This window comes from Pavona decussata, unplaced genomic scaffold (genome assembly GCF_977016875.1).
Source record: "Pavona decussata unplaced genomic scaffold, jaPavDecu1.1 SCAFFOLD_468, whole genome shotgun sequence".
Classification (NCBI taxonomy): Eukaryota; Metazoa; Cnidaria; class Anthozoa; order Scleractinia; family Agariciidae; genus Pavona; species Pavona decussata.
The window spans coordinates 2,104,466-2,126,803 of record NW_028145806.1 but is presented as its reverse complement, the minus strand read 5'-3'; the positions used below and the strand labels follow the sequence as shown (position 1 = coordinate 2,126,803).

The 22,338-nt window shown below is 37.1% G+C and overlaps 1 protein-coding gene across 1 annotated transcript; it reads left to right on the top strand.

Moving 5' to 3' along the window:
• Window positions 1–39: 39 nt before the first annotated feature.
• Window positions 40–22,338, top strand: LOC146450427 (protein eyes shut homolog). Its single transcript, XM_085100495.1, has 8 exons — window positions 40–2,749; window positions 3,442–3,721; window positions 5,383–5,621; window positions 10,468–10,746; window positions 12,582–13,433; window positions 15,291–15,480; window positions 17,775–18,066; window positions 20,667–22,338. Exons 1-8 carry the CDS (start codon window positions 703–705, stop codon window positions 20,751–20,753), a joined length of 4,266 nt encoding a protein of 1,421 aa, XP_084956621.1. The 5' UTR covers window positions 40–702; the 3' UTR covers window positions 20,754–22,338.

The following is a 22,338-nucleotide window of genomic DNA, read 5'->3' as shown; positions in this document are numbered from 1 at the left end:
GACGCCAGCGCGGCACGAACCAATCAAGACTCTTCAAATGCCGACAACAATACAGCACCAAAACCTAACAACATATTGTTATTGAAATGAGGTATAAACGGTCGCCAAGCGTTCTCTTGAGAAATATTTGAGTTTTTAAAAGCTTCGTCTGGTAACCGCAGAGCGGAAAACGCATAAAATATTGAAAACATCTAGAGGAGTCGTAAAATGTCCGAAAGCTTGCAGCTTTTGTAAACTGCGGGATTCGAATCGAAAGGAACTGGTGGACGCCATATTGGATGTAATCACAGTTGTTTGATTTCCTTACCGTTGGTTGTATTTGTAACTATCACAATTTTCAAACGTACCAACGAGTTTAAAGCATTTCATTGTGAAGACGTAAGCAGAGGAACTCATTCCATAGGAATCGTCGATCTCCGTCGTCTGATATAAGTTAACTTCCAGTAAGTCCTTCGTTAAAGCTGCTTCTTCCTCATGAAGTTTAAGTGATGACAGTTTCGGGAAGGAATGGATAAGACATCTAAATGACCAGAAGCTACGTACAAATAACACTTGGTTTCGTGTTGCAACGAGTTCGTTCCTGAAGTACAAATAGCAGAAGCCACAATGAGATAAGTTTGGCGTGTGTATGCAGCATTGGAACGTAAAATACTGCAAATCGCATCTGTATAGCATTATCATAGAAACCGTTTGACAGACAGCATGCATCATTGCTCTCATCGGTCTGTATTTAGTTTCTTATTGCTGGTGTTTGCAATGAAACTAGCCAGTGTTTTGGCACAAAACTCCACTGTTCAACCTTCTGGCAGAGTTTCAAGACTACAGTGTCCTTCTGGTTTTCATTGCTTTAACAATTCAGCTCAAACCGTTACCATAGAATGGGGACACAATGGATACATATGTGATGGCCAAACTGCACAGGAATGCTATGGTGAGAGTGACCCTTTGGGTTTTGAAAGAGGTCCCAGGCAGCACCCACAAACAGTTATACAGGGTGATAAAGTGATATTTAAACCCATCTCAGTAACTTTTAATGTGAGGAATGTTTCAAAAGACGCTTACGATAAATGCACCCTGAGTGGTCAGTTAGTTCATAACAAGACTTCTAGTGCATTTGAAGTACCTTCTAAGTATTTGAACTCACCTGGAATCAAGTATTTCATTTCCGAATTTGACGATAACTTACTTTATAGCTGCCTTTTTGGCCTAAAACTTGAACTGTATGTGCGTAACCGCCAGCAGCCAAACTGCATAAATCCAGCAACTCCTCGTTTGGGTGTTTGCAGTGGAGCAGGACTTTGCAGCAGTGATGCAAGTACCTTTTTTATTCGCAATTATTCGTGCTTGTGTTTTAGTGGATATCATGGGAAGTATTGTGAAGAGCTTGATAGCTGTGATTCAAGTCGGAACCCCTGCAAGAATGGTGCAACATGTAGAGACATAACAGATGGCCTTACAGATAGTTTTAACTGCACTTGCCCTCCTGGATATGATGGAATTCTCTGTGGTAACAATATTAATGAATGTGCCTCAAGTCCATGTCAAAATGGTGGATTTTGTGTAGATTATGTTAACTATTACTCGTGTTTGTGCCCATCAGATTTTGAATGTGACAACTGTGAGTGTATTATTCCAGATCCTTGCATATCAAAACCATGTGCAAATGGAGGAACATGTCAACGATCAGGAGAAAAAAGGAAAAACTACACCTGTACCTGCCTTCCAAATTTTACAGGGCGAAACTGCACAGTAAATGTTACTTCATTATCATTTCAATTCTCTTCAACACTGAATTTTCAAACAAGTATATTACTTTCAACTTCGTCGTTAAGAAATTCCAGCTTTGCTTCACCAGGAGTTTCTTCCTCTTTAATTTCATTAACAAGAGGAGTGACATCTTCTGCCCCAACATTCCAAATGAGCATTTCTACCACACCACAGCTAGAGTCATCTCCGATCACCTTGCAAAGGTCATCTTCCAAGACCACATCAATACAGCAATCAACTTCAGTTTCTATGTTTACATATCTTGCTTCTACCACCACGTCATCAACAGAACTGTTGTCCACACCAATGAAGGTCCAAACAACATTTAGTTCTTCAGTACCAGTAGTTTCCTCTTCATTTGCAAAATCTTTGGTGTCTACCTCAACTACAGCAGTAAGAAGCATATTCTCGCAAACTTCTTCTGCATTAATAACAAGTCGAAGTAGTTCAGGTTTGGGTCTAGCTGAGACAACTGGGTCTGGCATGAAAAGTTTGTCAACATCAAGCTTGACAGACCCACTGACTTCATCTTATGTCATAAGCATCAGCTCAGCAATGCCATCACCCTCCTCATTGTCATTTCTTTCATCTTTTCCAACTGTAAGGTCAACTTTCGGGCAGACATCAATCACATCTTTTGGATTACCTTATTCCACAACTGCTTTAACTTCACTGGCAATCACCAGCTCACCACTGTTAACTGAACCAGCTTCATCCACAAGGACAACAACTGAGTCAACATTGTCTACTGTGTTTTACAGCTCAACCATCACAGTTTTGCCTTCAAGAACTACAGTTGTTATTTCTTCTTCTGTGGCACCTACGCTGCCACCTTCTCCAACTACCCCACCATTAAGAAACCAAACCTGTATACACAATCCGTGCAACAATGGAACATGTGTTGATGAACCATACTTGGGATATGAATTCCGCTGTGAGTGCTCCTACCCTACTGTTGGACCTCTATGTACCAGTATAAAAGGTAAGTGCCACCCAGGCTCAAGGGGATTATATATAATGTTACTTTGTTTTTCAGTAAAGATACTGGCATTCTTTTACATTCATAACACTATTAATAATAATTGCCTCTAATGTCAGGCAACTGAAATATATTTTTTCACCTCAACGTCAGTTTATTTACAGGTTATATATTTTGATAATCTAATAATTGGTTGGTTGCAATAAGAACATGACCTTGTTTGATCACCAGTTACTGTTAACTTTTGTCGTCAAAAATGTTATTTTGAAATTCATCTGATCATTATACTAACAGTTTATGATTGAATTTTGAATGAAACTCTGCCAATTTACCCATGGTCAAAGTAGGTTGCTAGCATTTATTATAAACAAATTTATCTTTTTTGAAAACATATTTTTGCTGTAAACAACACTGATGTCACTCTCTAGTTGACAGTTATAGGTGTGAAAATTGCCTAGTGTTTATTCAAACTTTGTGTTTGATGGCAATTCCTGCCATATTTGTTACCACTGGCAGGTAAAACTGTACAGTGTATCACTGTATGTTTTGTTTTTTCTATGACCATATGGCCACTCTTTGGCTGCAATTGACAGTTTCTCAATAATTATAATATAATACTATTAACTGTCTAACTAATGGTTTGAGAAAAGCATATTCTTTGTTAACATACTTGTGTTTTCTGTTTACAACTCCAGAGGGTGACCTTCACTTTCCTGCCTTTAGACGGAACTCCTTTTTGGAACACAAAAGCATTGCATTTAATTCAGAATTCAACACCGTTGACATTACATTCAGGACACGTGCAAGTGATGGACTTCTGCTTTTTGCTGCTGATCACAAACTACGAGGAGATTTTATCCAGTTACATGTTGTGGGCGGAAAATTAGAGTTTAGGTTTGATCCTGGAGATAGCTTGGTGTTTATCCAGAGCAACAAACTGGTAAACACTGGTGAAATAGTAACAGCAACAGTCAAGTAAGTGGTGTACAGTAATGGCATTATTTTATTAATATATACATGTAGATTGCATTATCTACATGTATATTTTAACAATTACTTAAATAAACTTCTGACTATATTTCAAACACTGGCTGCTCTCAAACTACATGTACCTCTTTCTCAAACAAATTTTTGGTTTAATCTAAATTAATCTAAATCAAATTTTTTGGGTTAATCTATTTTTGATTCATTTTTGTTCAAAATACCCGGGAAATTAAAACTTAGTACCTTATAACTGGGCTAAATTTTGTTTTTATTGTTCATGGTTCATGTGATCAAAGAACTCTTACTTAAATTAGGGTTCCTGCAAAAATTTCAAAGTCAATGACAACCAGCTCTGTCTCTGTGCCAAAATAGGGCACATGATTTAACGGAGCAATTTTGATTTTAAGGCAAAAAAAAAAAAACAATAAAAATTTAACAGGGCTGTTAAGCCAGCGTGAGGCAAGACGAGGCACTTGCTTCACCTAATTTTATCTTAAAATTAAATGTATATAATTATATAATATATTGTTTGTTGCAAATAATTCCCAGATATCAACAAAACAGGTTTGGTTTTCAGGATCGAAAATTTATATATTTAGAGGGCAAGCTTTTGATTCCCTCAAAGAATCTTTGTCAAAAGGTGTTCAATGTTTCCGTCACATGATTAAGTTGATAAAAAATCACATGACAAAACGTCCTCGGGCTGGTAGATCGCTGGGAGCTCATATCCAGCGTCGTAATTCAATGTCAGATCCTGGAAATGAATTTCAATAGCCTCTCTAATTTTTCTTTTGAAGGTGTCTCTTCCCTTACCACAAAGCGCACACCTCATGTAAATTCTTAGGTGGTCACCCACTGCAGTCATGGACACTCTTGTACTGTTGACATGTTCTCTAAATCTGACCCCAAAAGGTCTTGTCGTCTCCCCAATATAAACTTCTTCACAATATCCCCGCACTGGATTTTATAGACCACTCCACATTTATTTTCCATGGGTGTGGGATCCTTGGGGTGTACCAGCTGTTGTCTTATGGTATCTTATGAACATCTTATGTCTATTGAAATTCATTGCCAGGCTTTGGTGCTCATGGTCATGGCTTTGCCACTCTCAAAACCTCCCTGTTTCTCATTTCAGAGCGTTGGAATCTCTGATCACAGTTACCTAGGAGCGAGTATAAGCAATTTTTAAATTATATTAAAGTAACAAAAAGGCTACCATTTCACACTTGAGTGTCAAGACTGAAATTTGATACTAATTATTAGTATGTCAGAATGAAGAAGTACTGTACCAAAAATTGCGTTTTTAAGACGTCTAGATTTCAAAATTTTCTGGAGGAGTAAGCCCCCAGACCCCTCTAGATGCTGGCACCTTTGGTGTTTGCAACACTTCATTCTCACCTCTCCTTAAAGTCTTGCTATGGCCCTGATTTACATTAGTCTTGCTCCAAATTCGTCAAAATATAGTTTGACTGTGATTAAAGTGTTAAGAAGGAGAGAATCATTAACTAAAGGTAATATATGATACGCCTCTCCCAGAGTGATTCTGTGACATGGAGCACTCTGTTTGGCCCATTTAACCTTCTCTATGATCTAAAGCAGGTTCTTCATATACAGTCATGCAGATAACAGCAATTTTTCTGTATTATTTGTAGGTATGTAAGGAACTCAGAACCACCTTTTGGCACACTTCAAGTTGACAATGGGGTAGAACTTAAGCGAGAAGTTCAAGGAAAGTTAAAGGGAATACAACTTTATGACAATTGGTACATAGGAGGTGTACCTCCTGGGCTGAGTATGCTTAACAAGACAAAAGGCAATGCTGCTCCATCACCATCTTTTGTTGGGTCCATCAGAGATGTGCAGGTTAATGGAGAGGCTATCACTTTAACAGGTATACAGTCATGCTTAACAATTATTCCACAAGCGCGTTGGATATGAGATAATAGATAGCCAACGAGGCGCATAGCGCCGAGTTGGCTATAATCATCTCATATCCAACAAGCACAAGTGGAATAATTGTTTTATTAAAAACAACAGAGAAATATTGCTAGATCTTACTGATTTCGCTGTGCAAGAACGACCTGAAGGCAATTTAATGGTCGCCATTTCTCGGCCATGGTATATGAGCCATTATACCATGCCCGAGAAATAGAGACCATTAAATTGTCTTCTAATAATTATTGTTCTTGCAAAGCGAAATCAACAAGATCTAGCAATGTTTCTTGATTGTTTTTTAATAAAACAATTATTCCCCTTGCGCTTGGTGGATATGAGATGATTATAGCCTAATCGGCGCTGCGCACTTCGTTGGCTAATAGTCTATCATCTCATGACCGTACACGCAATTACTAAATAAAGGTGAATGATTATCATAAGCTACAGATGTATTTTCCTCTCCAAAGCCTAATTTAACTAGCAGAGCTCTACAACCAGTGTTATAAATTCTACTTCCCTCCCCCACCCCCCCCCCCCCCCATTTTATTTGTAACTGCACAGAGGTAGTGGCCATCATGAAAGCCTTGCTCCTTTGGCCACTATGCACTTCTTCCCTAGAAGGTAAAATCACTTATTAAAATAAATTGCTCTGCATGTTTTATTTTTTCTTACTATAAAATGTATTGTATTTCATTCGAATAAATATGAATAAAATTGAATTGAATTGAAGCAGCTGCTGGCAAAAGATTGAGGGTATCAATAATTTGAATGACTGGCTTTCAATTGAATTTTTTTTCATGTTTAAAGGGGAAGTATCATGGGGTTTTTGGTATCTTTTGTTAAAAATGATGATATAAGACCTTCAATCAGCTGCCAAATAATTCTAGAATGACGAGAGGAAAGAAATCAACTCAATTCTTGAAAAGAACAACTCATGATCTCTTCTAGTGCATTTTGGAAATAAAAATGCGAACACTTGAAAAACATTAGCCTAACATTTTTCAAGTTTCACTCCATACTGACCCACTCTGTCTCTGACCAGGGGCACTAATCGACAGTTTTATTGCACTGGGGTGATAATTTATAACAAACTTGACAATTATTTCTTTGTTTCTGTTGACAGACAAACATTTTTGGGTTTTGAAATGACTGCAAATTTGCGTGATACTTCCCCTTTAAATTACAGTCTGCTCTTTGCCTGGAGACCTGCAAGGTCTGTCTTATTTAAGACACAATATATTTGTAGATATACATGAATCATTTATAAAACTGATTCAAAGTAAAACCTGTGTTGAAAACTTACATGACAATGTTATCATAAATAAATAAACAGTATTTGTTAGTCTTCCTTATTCTCCCTGTGCCATTACAGTCTTTTTAGCACTAATGAAACAAACATCACGAGATAATTATAATTTTGCAAACAAAAAAATATTAAAAATAATTCATTTGACGTATATAGTACAGTCAACTCCCTTTATTGCGGACACCCTCGGGACCACGAGTTAGTGTCCTTTATAGTGAGAGTCCGTAATAGCGGAAATTTTTTTCAGTCAAACGTCTGTAATTTATTTTTGCCGAGGATTTAGCTGCTGTCCGTATTATTGGGGTGTCCGTAATAGAGAGGTGTCTGCAAGGCAAGAGTTGACTGTACTTGGTAAGAAAAAATAACACCTCTGTACGTTTGCACAAAAGAAGCTAGGACTAAACAGCAACTTACAGCAATAAAGCTGTAGTGGATGTATGGGTATGAAAAACTCAGCATTAAAGGATAATAATAAGATTGCCCTGGAAGCACATCATGGTGTGATTGCATGAAGACCAAAAATAAATTTTAGTGAAGAAAAATTTCTTCTTCCTTGGACTCAAGCCCAGAATACATGTGGCATCTTTAGGTGAGCTTGTGCAATAACTGGCCTTGTGTGTGATCATCAACTGATTGGTTCAAGCCAATTGATTTCAATTGATATATTTTTAATTGTAATAAATTATTATTATTATTATTATTATTATTATTATTATTATTATTATTATTATTATTATTATTATTATTATTATTATTATTATTATTATTATTGATTGGAATCAATAATTATTGATCCATTCCCCATAAATTATTTTGCAGTGATTGATTATCACTGATTGGGTATGCCTGGTGTAAAGGTGGCTGTGTGGGGAGGTAAAACATCCCATGATCCCCCCCCCCCCCCACCTTTATACCTAATAAGTAAATGTGAAAAATGGCCCCTGATCCACACAGGAGGTGTGGCTTCAAGTTTTTCAGTTTTCATTCAAGTGTAATTTGTTTATTGATTAACTGGATATTTATAAGTCTTAAACATAAGATGGTAATTAAAAATAAACTTCTTTGTCTGACTTAACTGGAAGCAGGTGACTAAAAGCTGGTTCAATTCTGGTTATTTTCTTACAATATGTAATTACCCAAGATTATCATAATTGATTTTCCACAGTAATTGCTATTTCAACTCCGTTGATCTCAATCAGTTTACAGTCAACCTCGGTGTCTGTATTACAAAGGCAGAGTTTACAGCATTTGGTATTTCAGTGACGAATAATTAAACTGTCCGCAATAGGGAGCTGTCTATGTGGAAAGATTCCACTCTTAATGTGGCTTTCCTGTCATGATTTTCCTGTCATGATTCACAGTCCACTGGTATTTAATGACCCAATAATGGACAGCTGCCATGATGTTAAATTTAACCCTGAACTTAACGGACTTGTCCAAGTTCATCTCAATTGTCTACCTGCCAACTTTTTCTGAGTCAAATGCGTGAGATTTTTGTCTTGTTATAACCGGGATTTCCGAAAATTGTGTAGGTTAAATCTTCCCACAAGAATTATCAATTGGATCATAGATTTCCTTTCTAATCGTTCCCAAAGGATCAAACTATCCGAGGGCTGTTACTCCAAGTGGGGTTCAGTGCCCTCTGGGGTTCCTCAGGGAACAAAACTAGGCCCGTGGCTATTCCTTGTACTCATAAATGATTTAGATGTTGATAATTTAGCTAATGTATGGAAATATGTCGACGATACGACTGCATCAGAAGTCGTTGCCAAGGGCAACCGAAGTCATGCCCAGGAGATTGCGGACAAGGTCGCCGAGTGGTCTACGCAGAACAGAGTCAAACTCAATAGCGACAAGTGTAAGGAGCTCAGGATATCTTTTGCAAAAGATGAGCCCCAGTTTGCGTCTATCGTAGTAGATGGCAAAGAACTAGAGAGGGTGACTAGTGCTAAACTACTGGGTTTGACCATATCGAGCAACCTTACGTGGAACGAACATATTAGTGACGTCATAAAGAAAGCGTCAAAGCGTCTGTATTTCTTAGTGCAGTTAAAGAGGTCAAGAGTTCCTCGGCAGGACATGTCCACCTTTTACACTGCTTGTATACGCTCTGTTCTTACGTACGCAGCGCCTGTCTTTTTTTACGCCCTGCCAAAGTACCTAAAAGACGAGTTGGTGCGTGTCGAAAAGCGGGCCATGTCTATAATATGCTCAGGACTACCCTACCAGGAGGCCATCGAACTAGTGAACATTGTCCCCATTGCTGATTTCATCACGGGGCTATGCACTAATGCTTTTGACACCATTATTAAGGACCCAGAACACCGTCTGAACTGTTTAATGCCATTTAGTGGACCGTCACTTTATACTCTAAGGTGCAACAGGCGTTTTACCGTACCCAAATGCAAGACAGATCGTTTTAGAAATAGTTTTATTATTAGATCCTGTATTGATAATGTATATATATAGATTCTTAGTTTCCCTTTTTATCATATTTTTTATACCCTTATTTATTGTACCTAGTTTTATACGTACTTTTTATCGATTTTATTAATTGTAAATACGCAATTCAGCCTTCGGGCTGCCATGTATTGATTATTAAACTATCTATCTATCAAATGTCCGAGCCACTTCCGAAGATTTCCATTGATTTTCTGAAGACTTACGAATGTTGCCAAAAATGTCCGAAGATATTCCGACAACCTTCAAACATGTTAATACATTTTAAACAGATTGTAGACATTTGAAAGCTTTTGCGATTGTTTCAACTTAAACAAGAAAGTTCAATGTACATTCCGCGCCCTGTCAAGTTCTGATAGCTATTCGATCTGCTGATAGTCATACACCAAGCTGGTAAACTGCATCATTCTTGGGTGTAGGCCTTCGAACAAATTGACTATCTCGTCAAGATTGACAGGCATATGATATTTGATATGCATTAGAGCCAGAGCGGACAGCCTACTCTCTCCTATGGTACACCTCATGTAGTTGTTCAACCTCCTCATTGCGCTTAAGGAACGTTCACATTCACAAGTGAATGTTCTCAGGCGAACTTGTACAGCTGCCGCCGTACATAATTGCACGTGAAACTCAACAAGGCTTGAACTATTAAGTTTGAAGTGAATCTCCTTTCAGAACAATGCCGCATTCAGAGAACAAAATGTATCGCAAAGCATGCTTTTCTAAGGCTTTTTCGGGCTGATGTGGTAATTTACCGCAAAAATGAAACATCATTAAAATTAATCTCCAAGGGTTCTTGACAATTTTTATTTTTACTTAGGATAAGACAGAGGACCTAAAGAACGGGTTTATATCTATTTTTCTTTGGTTGATGTATTTTGACCACAAGAACTTTATTTAAAAGTTTTTCTTCCGCCATTTTTGATCTTCAAAGGGGGTTCATTCGAACCCCTCGAACCCCCCCTCCTACACACCTGTGCAGTCATTGACTACAGTGTATAGTGTATTAATAATGTTAATATCTGTTTCCCTACAGATGCAGAAAGTTGGTTCAATATAAATGAAGGTGACTTACCACCTTGCCAAAATAAGTCATTGCCATGCCAAAACAATGGAATGTGTATCCCTCATGAGGACAATGTGCATGATTACAGCTGTAACTGCACAGCAGACTTTGAGGGAAAGAATTGTGATAGACATATTCGTTGTAAATCAGAGAATTGTAATGGTGGAGAGTGCATACCTAAAGTTTCGAATACTTCGGACTTTGTTTGTCTTTGTCCTTTTGGAAGAGTGGGAGTACAATGTGAAACAAGTGAGTACAAATGTAATTGGTACTATGTGCTAACAAAAAAAAAATTATTAAATACAACTGCATCCATAATATTTACTCAGGTTTGAAAAACTGTTTACATTGCATATTTTAGTGTACATGTATAATCATTGACTGCTCAAGTAGGCTCTATTAACAGTTTTATCAATTTGATTAATAGTTTTGTTCTATAGGCAATAGCTGTCAAAATTTTAATTATTAATTGTAGACAGTTCTTTTACTTGATTGAAAATCAATTTTATTAGCTTATTGGCATGATCATACACCCCCCTGTGCTAGTAATTACGTGCTTTGAAACCAAAAGCATTAAAAGTTAAAATAATAAACTTTACTGCTATGTTGATAGTGATGTCAGTTGTAGTTCTTGTTCCCAGGGCTTTATTTGTATTTTAAAATAGGTGTAAAATTGTATACATGTGTATAGTGCAGCCCAGTCAAAATGTTCCAGTGGCCGGCAATTTTGCTGCCTAATGAAATATCTGTCACCTGTTTCACACCAAAAATTAATACTAGGTGTCTATAGCTACTAGTTGCCTTCTTCTCAAGCCATCTTGCCTACTATTTTGCCTACAATTTTGACTGGGCTGTGTAGGTAGTTGTTTCTCAACAGAATTTTTGCTTTGGTATTCAGCAATGTCTTCATTCCTTTCCCCTGACTGAAAGCATCTTTGAGAGCTTTTCATTTGACACCTACATGTACTTCCAAAACATTGGCATATGGAAAAAGCAACTTTCAAAAATTTGAAAGCTTAAGGACCAGTTCACTCACTGAAATCACTTCAGATGATTCAGCTTACTTATCACCATTCTTTCTTGAATTCACTTGGTCTAATTATTTATTGGTTATTTGTGCATCCAATTTGGGGATTCTGAATTCGGAATGTGGTCAACAATAGAGTCTTGGCTAAAAATTATTATATCGACAATTTTCACACTGGAAGTTTACACCTTTAAGCTGAGTGTTATCTGTTTGCTGCGTACTTGATCTAATTGCTCACATAAGAGAAACCCTGTGAAACCTTTTCAAACATGACTTTACATGTAATTTGGTAGTTTGAAGTACCGGTATTAATCAAATTTTTAATCGCTCCTACATTGGGGCTGCATGCAATGCACTAACCACAAAAATGGTACATTGATGTAAATTTGAAGAACTTTGCTCTGCATAGTACTTCATTTATTTAGTACTTATAGTGCAGCTTGAAGTGAGTGAAACAAAAATTGTAATTCCATTGTCAGTAATAGTTTCACAGTACTATCACAGTTATGCATATAGAATTTATCATGATCACAGTTGAACAGTACTATTTATTTCTGGTTAGTGAAAAAATGACCATTATCAATGGTCACCCCTTAAGGACAGTGCCTACTAATACCGAAGTATTTTTGTACGGTTTATGACAATGCGGGAAAAGTAGATCTTAGCAAGGGCTATTGGAATCCAAAAAGAAAATTGGGGGTAACCACGCATTTTTCAGAGATAATTAAGCAATAATATCTCTAAAAAGCGCTAAAATATAAAGCAATGTATGGGATTTTTTCCTAAATTGACGCTTAATTATCTCTGAAAAGTGCATGGTTACCCCCAATTTTCGTTTGAGATACCAAAAGCATTTGCCAAGTTCTGCTTTCTCCGTATAGTTTTAAACCGCGCAAAAATATTCCTGTATTAGTAGGCAACACCCATAGGAAACCTGAGTATCTTGCGATGCGCAGAACGTATGCGCAGTAACAATAGTAGGCACCATCCTTAAGCATGTTGCTTGCAAAGAAAACGTTATATTTAATACTTCATACTTTATAACTTTTCTTCCCAGTTATTGATATTACAGTTCCATTGTTCACTGTGGTGCAAAGTTTCCCATCATATTTGGAGTACCCAGTTCCAGAGGATGCGGTGAAAAGCTTTCATGTGACATTCCAATTTAAAGTTGATGGCTCATCCTTGTCTTGGAATGACAGTCTGATGGTTTACAGTGCACAAAATAAGTTTCAAGGAAGTGGTGATGATTTCTTTGCAGTTGGATTGAAGAACAGCAGGGTCTTGCTTCAGTTTAACCTGGGCAGTGGGATTGCGCGGATTTATAGTGAGCCCCTTAATACCAGTATAGAGTGGCATGTGGTGGTTGCTGGGCGTGAAGGGCGTGAGGGCTACCTTTATGTTGATGATCAGTCCCGTAAACAAAATTCATCTGCTGGTCCACTCGTTGGACTTAACCTGTTTGAGCCACTTTACATTGGTGGTATTTCTGACAAACGTCAGCTTCCAAGTGTTGTAGATTTCAAAAGTGGAGGATTCCATGGCTCTATTTATGATGCAGCCATCAGATTTTCTCTTAAGAAACCATTTATCCGACTGACAACTTTAACAAGTGTTCAAGACAATTCCATAGAGTGGGCTGTAGTTAAAGGGAGAAATGTTGGAAATGAAAGCTATGATGAGTGTACTTCCCGTAATCCTCCATGTGCAAATGGAGGAAACTGCACTCGAGAAGGAGCCACATTCTTGTGTTCCTGTCCATCAAACTGGGCTGGACTCTACTGCACCAGTCACCGTGTGCCTTGTTATGGCTACAATGATCCATGTGTCACCGGTACTTGTGTTCCAGATGGCTCAAATATCAGGTGTGATTGTCCTCTGGGGAAAACAGGACAACTTTGTGACCAAGGTTAGTTATATATATGTCAAATTTCATAGAGTACTGTATGACATTTTCTTTTGTTTGTGTGTGTGTTTGTGTTTTGTTTTGCACACATTGTACCTGCTAATGTACTAATTCAAATTTGTACATTTTAATGATTGACAAACCACACACTTACACATACCTGTATGCCATAATTGATCTAAAGTAATTGACTCTCACTTAAAACCCAGGCCTTATTAAATGCCACAGATGTATTAATTTTTATTATTCATGTAGACATCCCTATCCTCTAGTAAATGTCTGTAATCTAATGATGCCTGTTAAAGGGAGAGGTTCATGGTTCTGCGCATGTCCATGAATCCAAATACTTTTTGACCTTTGCTCGCTATCCGACTCAAGCCTGTTTAATTTAATTTCTTGTTTCTGAACCATTTAAAAGGGAAGGTAACTCGGGTAGTAATTTTTTCATATGATTGCGTTATTTCGCATGCAAATAACTGTAAACACATCAACCGTGGAATAAATCCTGCGGGTCAACGCTAAATTCAATATCGACAATATGAGCACAATCCACTAGCATTTTCTGTGAATTTTGGTCATCAGTCATTTTGCTGGGACTATAATTATAGAATGTGATTACTGAAGTACACGTGAGTGGGATTTTAAGGCCATAAAGTTGACAAGAAGGAGAAGGAAGCATTTAGATTCATGTACATGCGCTGAAATGTGAAATCCTCCTTTTAAAATACCAGCAAAAATGTTCAACTTGTAAAAAGTTGACATCAAGATCATGTGCATCCAATGGCAACAGCCTGCAAGGAGTTATGAACCAGCTGTACCTAGCCCCACCCCCTAAGGTTCAGAATTATACCATGGCAAGGTCAATTACAACTTGCAGCAATGGCTACCAGAAGCACTATGGTCTGAAACTGATAAAATATATGCCTTGATCCCAGCATATGGTAACTGAACAAAGAATCCCCAGAAATTTGTTTGTTTGTTACCTGACTAAGCTCAGGCCACACAAGAAATAATTAGCAAGAAAAATGGGTCTCGTACTAAACTATATAGTTAATGAAAGTTTAACATTGATCAAGTAGTTTACATGTAACACATGTACAATTGCCAGATTGATCCAATCAGAAGGATAAAAAATAAATTACCGTGGAAGTTGTTTGCTTGTTAAAGTTCTAAGATTTTTGGATGTGGTCAAAAGTTCTACCCCCTGTATACTGGAACAGGACCCACCAAATTACAATTTAGTAGATGGTGGTGTCTGCCTGTGCCCCCCTTACTTACCCTCAAAGATGGTGTCTTTATTGCATTATCATAAGTCACCTGGCCAGTTCTATTCAGCAGTAAAAATGACATTGACATTCAAATTTCATTTTTCCTGTTTATCTCACGGTGCTGTCTTATGCTAGCTGAACATTTCTGAGTCAGCTCAAATTTTAAAACCAATAAACTTTTTCCAGTAATATTCATGAGATAGGTAGTGTCCTTGATAACCCCTACCCCAAACAAACCAGACAAGGTGGGTCCTCTTTGAACAAACTTAATTGTCATGACCAGTTCCCATATAGAGGTAATAGACTATCCTGTTAGATTTAAAAGGGATTCCAAGAAAACAACATACCATGCACAATTATTTTGATGAAGTTGTCATATTTCTTTATCCTGGAAAGGGAATTTAAAAACAAACTACATGATAAATTCCCTGTGCATTTATTACATGTAATTACATTATTTATAATTTACATGTATTATACAGACCTGAGCTCCTCACACCTGGCTCACAAATTTGATCTTGCAAACATTAAAAGACACCAACCATAATCAAGAAATATTAATGTTATGTATTTTTTTCAATTTATTCTGTAGATGTTAGAATACAAACACCCCTGTTCCAGAATTTTTCTTATATGCTGTTTAAAAGGATCACAAACATCAGAAGAACAACACAGATCAACATCAGATTCAAACCTGCAGGACTTAGTGGGATTCTGTTTTATGTTGGATACAGTGACCTGAGTGAAACAGGAGACTTCTTAGCAATTTATCTACACAATGGGTGAGCCTTTTAACATGTTATAAATAATGAAATAAACACTGCAGATGTATTATACCCAGTTGAGCCAGACCCAGTGGAGAGGGGGCATTAGTGCCGATTTGGCCTTTAGGATCCAAATTTCTCCAAACAATGCGTTACTTTCGCCTACAAACTTGTTCTCATATTATATTAGATTTACTTTTGTTAACAGAGAAATCATTTCAAGCATCACTTAGCGACCTTAGCATACAATTTTAAGGCTAACATGATAAGCTTATTGGGCAAATCACAAGTTAAAATATATTTATTATAAGTACATGAAGCTATGTTTGACACAATAACCAGTCTGTATGCATGCCAAATTAAAGCAAATTAAGAGAAATTTGGATTCCAAGACCAAATAATCATTTACACCTGTTTTCCGCAAGGTTGATGTCAAAGCACATCAGGTGATTCCAGAAAATATCCGTACCATACCACAGGGTGCATCTTGGAATTCCAAAAGGAAGAGGCAATTGGGCGCTCTTTAGACTAGGAATCCAGAGGCATGGGGGGTATTCCAGTTCTGGATTTCCAAGTGGGGAAGAACTTGTCTCACTTAAGCCTAGAGTGCAACAAAACAAAATTGGCAACAAAACACGGCCCAAACAGACAAGTCACTTCCAAAACTGCGGTTAGGACAATGAGTTGTTTTGAGGGTAGAGTTCATCAGTCTCGTTAACAAAGTTGTATCAGACATGTCGAATTTGCGGAGAACGAAAATTGGACGATAAGTTGTAGGCAATCAAAGCGAAATTTTTGATGACTTTTAGACATATCGATACATTGCAATAGAAGTGCATGATTGTTCTATTCTATCTATTATTCTTTTTGTTAGCGAATGTTACAGTAACTTGAAAAAAATTTATGCATAATAATGATTGTTTTGTTTGTATGGAGTACTGCAAAATTTAATGTTTATATTGATATAGGTTAAGTCGCTGTGTTTACATGTTAGCAATTGGACTGCAGGTTATGCAAATTGCACTCACTTTTTGAACTAAGATAAAACAACTCCAGAAGCAGAATAAAGATTTTTATTTTTTTCTCCAATAATTTATTTTATTTTATTTTATTTTATTTACTTTTTTTCATTTTTGTGATGAGAATGAATCCAGTGAAGATGATATAATTATCGCAAGCTTGAAAGTTTTTCTTTTCTTGACGGACTCACGATATGAAAATCAGTCTCTCTCTATCACAACTTTCCTATCATTCAATTTGTAGTTATGATTCCATTCAAGAGTTCTGCACGGCAGGCAAAAGATGTTTCTTTGTTCGCACATGACTCATATTATACCAACAGACAGGTCTGGAGTTGGAGTCGACAAGAATCTAAAGTACTTTTAAGCACCTTCCCTTTAAATTTGATGAGATTAATTTATTAGCATGCACATCGTGGTAGATCTTCATCGTTTATTTCACGCTTGGAAGAAAAACTAATTGTGTGACCACAAATTCAAGGAGACAACTGTTTGAGGATCTACAGCCTTCATCGTATTGTAAGAATCTTGACATTATACCCTTCTAGAAAATATGACCTTAATCCGCTCGTTATTTATGCCCACATTCCCGCTTCAACAGTTCACTCGACATGGCAAGAGAGTCGGGAATCTCCTTTCAAAATCAGATGAGACTGATGAGCAGAACTTTTCGCAGATGAAAAAAAAAAGCAAATTCACGTTCAATAGGGATATTAGGGCCCCATATTACAGGGCCCCACTGAATATCACTTTCGTGATGTGGGCTCCCTGTATAAAGATTGTTATTATTATTATTATTATTATTATTATTATTATTATTATTATATTAGGAGATCAAATAAGGATTCCAAGGGGTTGGAGAAAAAAAAAGGAAATTCCGATGGAATTTTATTAACAATAATGGAACTCTGAGGACGATGGGGGTGGGGGTTGAGCATTTAAGAATTTCCAACGAAAGGTGGGGGTTGGGTGTGGGGGGTAAAATGTTAATGCCACCCGTGGTAGGGTGCAGACATTTCCTGGCTGGAAATCACCTATTCCAGGGCAGGTACAGCTGCTGTCTGTACTCAAGTCTGAACCAATAATTATTGATAGCTGGTTGGCCAGGTGAGCAGGTTGTGTGACCGTTTGCTTAAGATCATGGAAATAGATAACTGCCTTACTCCTATGACCTTAAAGTTAGTTTCTAACTGAGCTTTAAGTCATCTTACAAAACCATTAAACAGATCAATTAAAAGCAGGATCTGGGTTAGTAGTGTTTTCCTTGACATTTTTGTGGTTTATTTTTTCTAGATTTGTCAAACTGATCTATGATCTTGGTAAGGGCATTGGTGAGGCTACGAGCAATTTAAGAGTCAATCTAAACACATGGTACACTGTGGGCTTGAGCCGATTGGACAGAAATGCAACTTTGGCTGTAACTGGTGACATACCTGTGAATGTCTTGTCTCCAAAAAGTGCTGTTGCACTGGATGTTCATTCCAATTTCTACCTGGGAGGAGTGCGCAAATTATCAGTGTTTCATAGTCGTAAGGGTGTTGATTCCTCTGTTCAAGATTTTTCTGGCTGTATTGACCATTTTGAGGTATGTTCTTTAATACATTTGCAGTTAACATACTTAAAGTAAATAAACTACCCGACAGGAATACAAGTGATTATGAGCTTTAGAAGGGAAGGGGCCAAGTTGTGCTGATAATATTTCCATTGGTTGTATTGATGTGATGGGATACTAAGTTTTGTCCTGAAAACATAGCGTGATACACATTTTAAATATCTTAGTAGGTGTATTAACTGCATTTTCTCCCAGAAAAAAAAAAAAACTTAACAGACTAGAGCAATAAACCGTCTTATGAAGGGAACCTTATGTTGATTTGTGCTAAAGTGTCTGAATTTTATTCCATTTATTCAAAGCATTTGTTGTTCTGCTTATTTCTTTGCTTTTGTCAAGTTTCCCTGACTCGACTTAGTGGCCTTGTTTTTCTAAAAAACTAAAGTAAACTAATCGAAAAAAGCATGGAGTAACGTTATCCGACTTCATTGAAGGCCACATGCAAACATTTAGGGCCCGTTGTAAACTGCACAACTCAACGCAAAATACCTAAATTTGTAAAATGCACAGCTCAAAGTCCTGTTCTATGTGTCAAAATTCTCCATTTTGATTCCAACATTACACTCAAGATGGTAGTCCAATTTTAACGCGGAAACTTTGCCATACCAGAGCAGTAAATACTAATGCTGTACTGCCAGTGTTTTTGCGTTCCACACCTCAGCAGAGGACCTTCCTTTGACTGAGTCTGTATTGAACAAAAATGATAATATTGTAATTAGTAGTCGACATAGAACTGATCTTGGCATCGATTCCGGCAATAACAGTCGGTTAACTTGAGTATACAAAGTTTAGAATACCTGTCGCTGCTGACTTCTTCTTGTGCATGAATTCTACAACGACCAAACAAAGTCCATTTAGTTAAGATAAACAGAGATGTGCGACGATAAGACGCACGTAATCAATGTTTAGTTTTGTGTTGCCGTACTCAGGGAGAATATTGGCCCGAGGTCTTGGCACTACGAACTAGGCATAGTGAGGTCCGTACATAAAAGACCAAGGGCCGATATTCTCCAAGTATGGACCTGAGCAAGGTTGGTTAACTATTTTTTAAAAAAAATTCGTCGAAAAAAATGTGGGAAACATGAAGATTGAAGAATGACCTGATTCGGTGGGGAAAGGATTTTTCGAACCAAACATTCGGATAAGTCATGATTACAACCTAGGAATCAGTTTGACGTACTTTTAATTGAACCAATCAGGTCAATTTTAAGCAAAAAATCTATCAAGCGTGATAGGAACTGTCAAAACTGTAAAACAAACAAAACAAAGCCAACGTTCTATTTTCATTCAACACACTTCTCTCGAAAGTAAAAAGCTTCGATTCTACGAAAATATTTTAACAAGGAAAGAACAAGTTTGAGTTTTAAGTGGACTGCTTTAGCGTTTTTTGATTTTAAACACCAGGAAATTAACGTCTTTTATATGAACGGCTCGTCTGGAATGTTGAAACTCAAGTAAATGGCAAAAACGGTGGGAAGAAGCAGTCACTTAACATGCTGGGCGAATCAGAAATGTATAATTTAATCTTCGTCATCGCTTTCAATGATGAGCCTTCTTAGTCGCTTTAGAGCTAGTTTGTTAACAATTTTAATCGTCCCTGTCATAAACTGGAATGTGCGACCCGAGTTGCAGCCCCATATTAAACAATTATCCTGCGAAATCGCGTGGAATATCGCCTGATACTCGGCTGATCGGCAATTCACTGATTGGTTGATTTTAGCTATTGGCCGTCTGCCTGCCTTATTTGTGTAATAAAGATTGTTACTGTGCAGTTAACAGGATATTGCGCATTTTACAAATCTGGATATAATGCGTTGCATTGTACAGTTTACAGCAAGCCAAAATTTAAGCACTTTTGATCAGGATTGATCAAAAGTTGGCCTTAATATGACATGACGGTTAATATGCTAATTCAGCCCTTCATATAATCTGTAGTCGTCACTGACAGCTATAATTTATAACACAGCCAAATATATGCAATGGGGGGATGTAAGTATTAAATCAAGTTCATCAAGCAGTTTCGAGATTGTAGACCTTGGCATAGCTAAAATCGGAACCTAGTTATTGTGGAATATGTGCATGGAGCTATCTAAATTGAGTTAAGTTTTGGAACTATTCCTGGATATATGTAAATATGTCTGTTTTAGATGCTGTTATTTGCTATAGTTCAATTAATGAGGCAAGGAAGGTTGGCAAACAGGTTTTGATAAGTGTGTAGCGCTGGAAGAAGAAAAACGAAGCGTAACAGTGGGTGAGGTCTAATTGATATGCAAAGGGACATGTATCAGAAGGATCAATGTGGAACAAGGTTAACACCGTATATACAGTGTTAAATCTTTTGTCTTTGGTGGAAGAAAGTATGGGTCATATTTTCAAATGGTAATATATCAAACACAAGAAGAGTATAGTTGGTCGGTTTTTTTCCCCAAAGCTCACCAGGCCAAATTTTATGGTAAGTAATGAGTTTGGAGATGAGAAAATTACATAAACTTTGAATAGTCCACGCGCAGTCGTCTCCATGTAGGCTAGCGAAATGCAAAAGAGAAATAACGTGAAATGTTGATTGTTTCCTATAGGTCAATGGCATCCTGTACTTTCAGACAAACACTGGTGCTTTGGAAGGAAGAAATATTGCCAATTGCCCAGTACCATCACAAGTTTAATATGCATATGAAACAGCAGTAACAGTGGATTAAGCAATGAAAAACCAATGGAAACTGGTCTGTTTTAGTTGCCACTTATGTAAACTTACTGTTTTGTGACACGGATAGCCAAACTTGTGGATTGTCAAGTATGGACTGAGTAATATATTGAATTGAAATTTCATGTTGGTGAATTAAAGGGGAAGTATCACGCGAATTTGATGTTATTTCAAAACCCAAAAATATTTGTCTGCCAAAAAACTGTCTAGTTTTGTTGTAAATTATCACCCAGTACAATGATACTGTCGATTAGTGCCCCTGACCAGAGACAGAGTTGGTTGGAATCGATTGAAGCTTGAAAACCTTTTTCAAGTTCTCGTAATTTTTGTTCCAAAAATGCAAGAATTGAGTTGATTTCTCTCTTCTCGTTGTTCTAGAATTATTTTGTAGCTAAGTGAGTCTTATTTCACCAAAGCCCTATGAAACTTCCCCTTTATTACAGTGTAAGGTAACTAAACATCAGAAAATTCGTTTCTTTGCATGCTTTACAATATCTTATTGTAAGTTTAAGTGCATTCAATGTGTACATTATTTTTAACTTGCTGCTGATTTTATTTGTAAGATGCTATTTTTAAGTTTGTAAGAGCAAGAAACTGTTGTCGAACACAAGCTGTACAGGCGAGTGTTTCCGACTTCTGAGTTTCTGTATTAATTTTATAGGAATTAATCAATCTTTTTATTTTTTTTGTACACGGAAATTTGTTGTTTCTTTCAAGTTAAAGTTATAGAAATGTGCCTTTCAACCAATCAAAGCGTACACTTTCTGGAGGTTGTTTTCTAAACTGTTATTATAAATAACTAAATGTGATTTGAAATGCGCTTAGTGCCTGGTTTCCTGCAGACTTGTTTGCGACGAGGTGGTTTTCAGGATTGAATTTCTATTCTTGAGGCTTTGCGCAGCGAATGATCGAGTTTTTATGCAAGTGGATAAAAATCCTTCAAAACTCCCTGAAAGCTACTCGCGCCAAACGCGAAGGGTAGAATTCTGTAGGTAAAAGAAAGACAGCCTTCCAAGCCGACGTGCCAACAACCTCGTTCCCAGGGTCTCTCATCTCTCGCTCCAAGGGGCGGGAAGATGAGAGACCCTGGGAACGAGGTTGACGTGCCAATATAGACTGTGATATTCGTTTGGCAGGTATTTGCTGTCAATAATTTCCATGGCTATGTAAATTACGGTACTACGTTTGTTCTTTTAAAAGTGTGGCAATGTGGGATCTGTTTTAATGTAAAAAATCTTTTTTTGAAACATTGTTTTAATAAGTATTTTTGCTATTTTCCCTGTTACTCAATATATAGGTAGCAGGAGCTGATTAAAATGATCGATTGTAAAATTTTATGAGAATTTAATATAATTTATATTAGATATTGACTATTGTAGTCTGTCTGTCGTTGTAATTCACCAACACCATAAAGTGTCGGTCTAGCCTGATTTATAAATAAAGGTAGTACATATTAACCAACTAAAATTTAATAAAACTTAAAATGATAGGAAGTGTATATTGAACGTATATTAATAGCTGATTTATAAATATATTTGAGCAACTGA

Excerpts from the sequence above, each read along its gene's own strand:
- LOC146450427 (XM_085100495.1), top strand. The coding sequence starts at position 703 with ATGCATCATTGCTCTCATCGGTCTGTATTTAGTTTCTTATTGCTGGTG. Across the intron at positions 2,750-3,441 it reads TCTATGTACCAGTATAAAAG|AGGGTGACCTTCACTTTCCT; the intron begins GTAAGTGCCACC and ends TTACAACTCCAG. Across the intron at positions 10,747-12,581 it reads GGGAGTACAATGTGAAACAA|TTATTGATATTACAGTTCCA; the intron begins GTGAGTACAAAT and ends TTTTCTTCCCAG.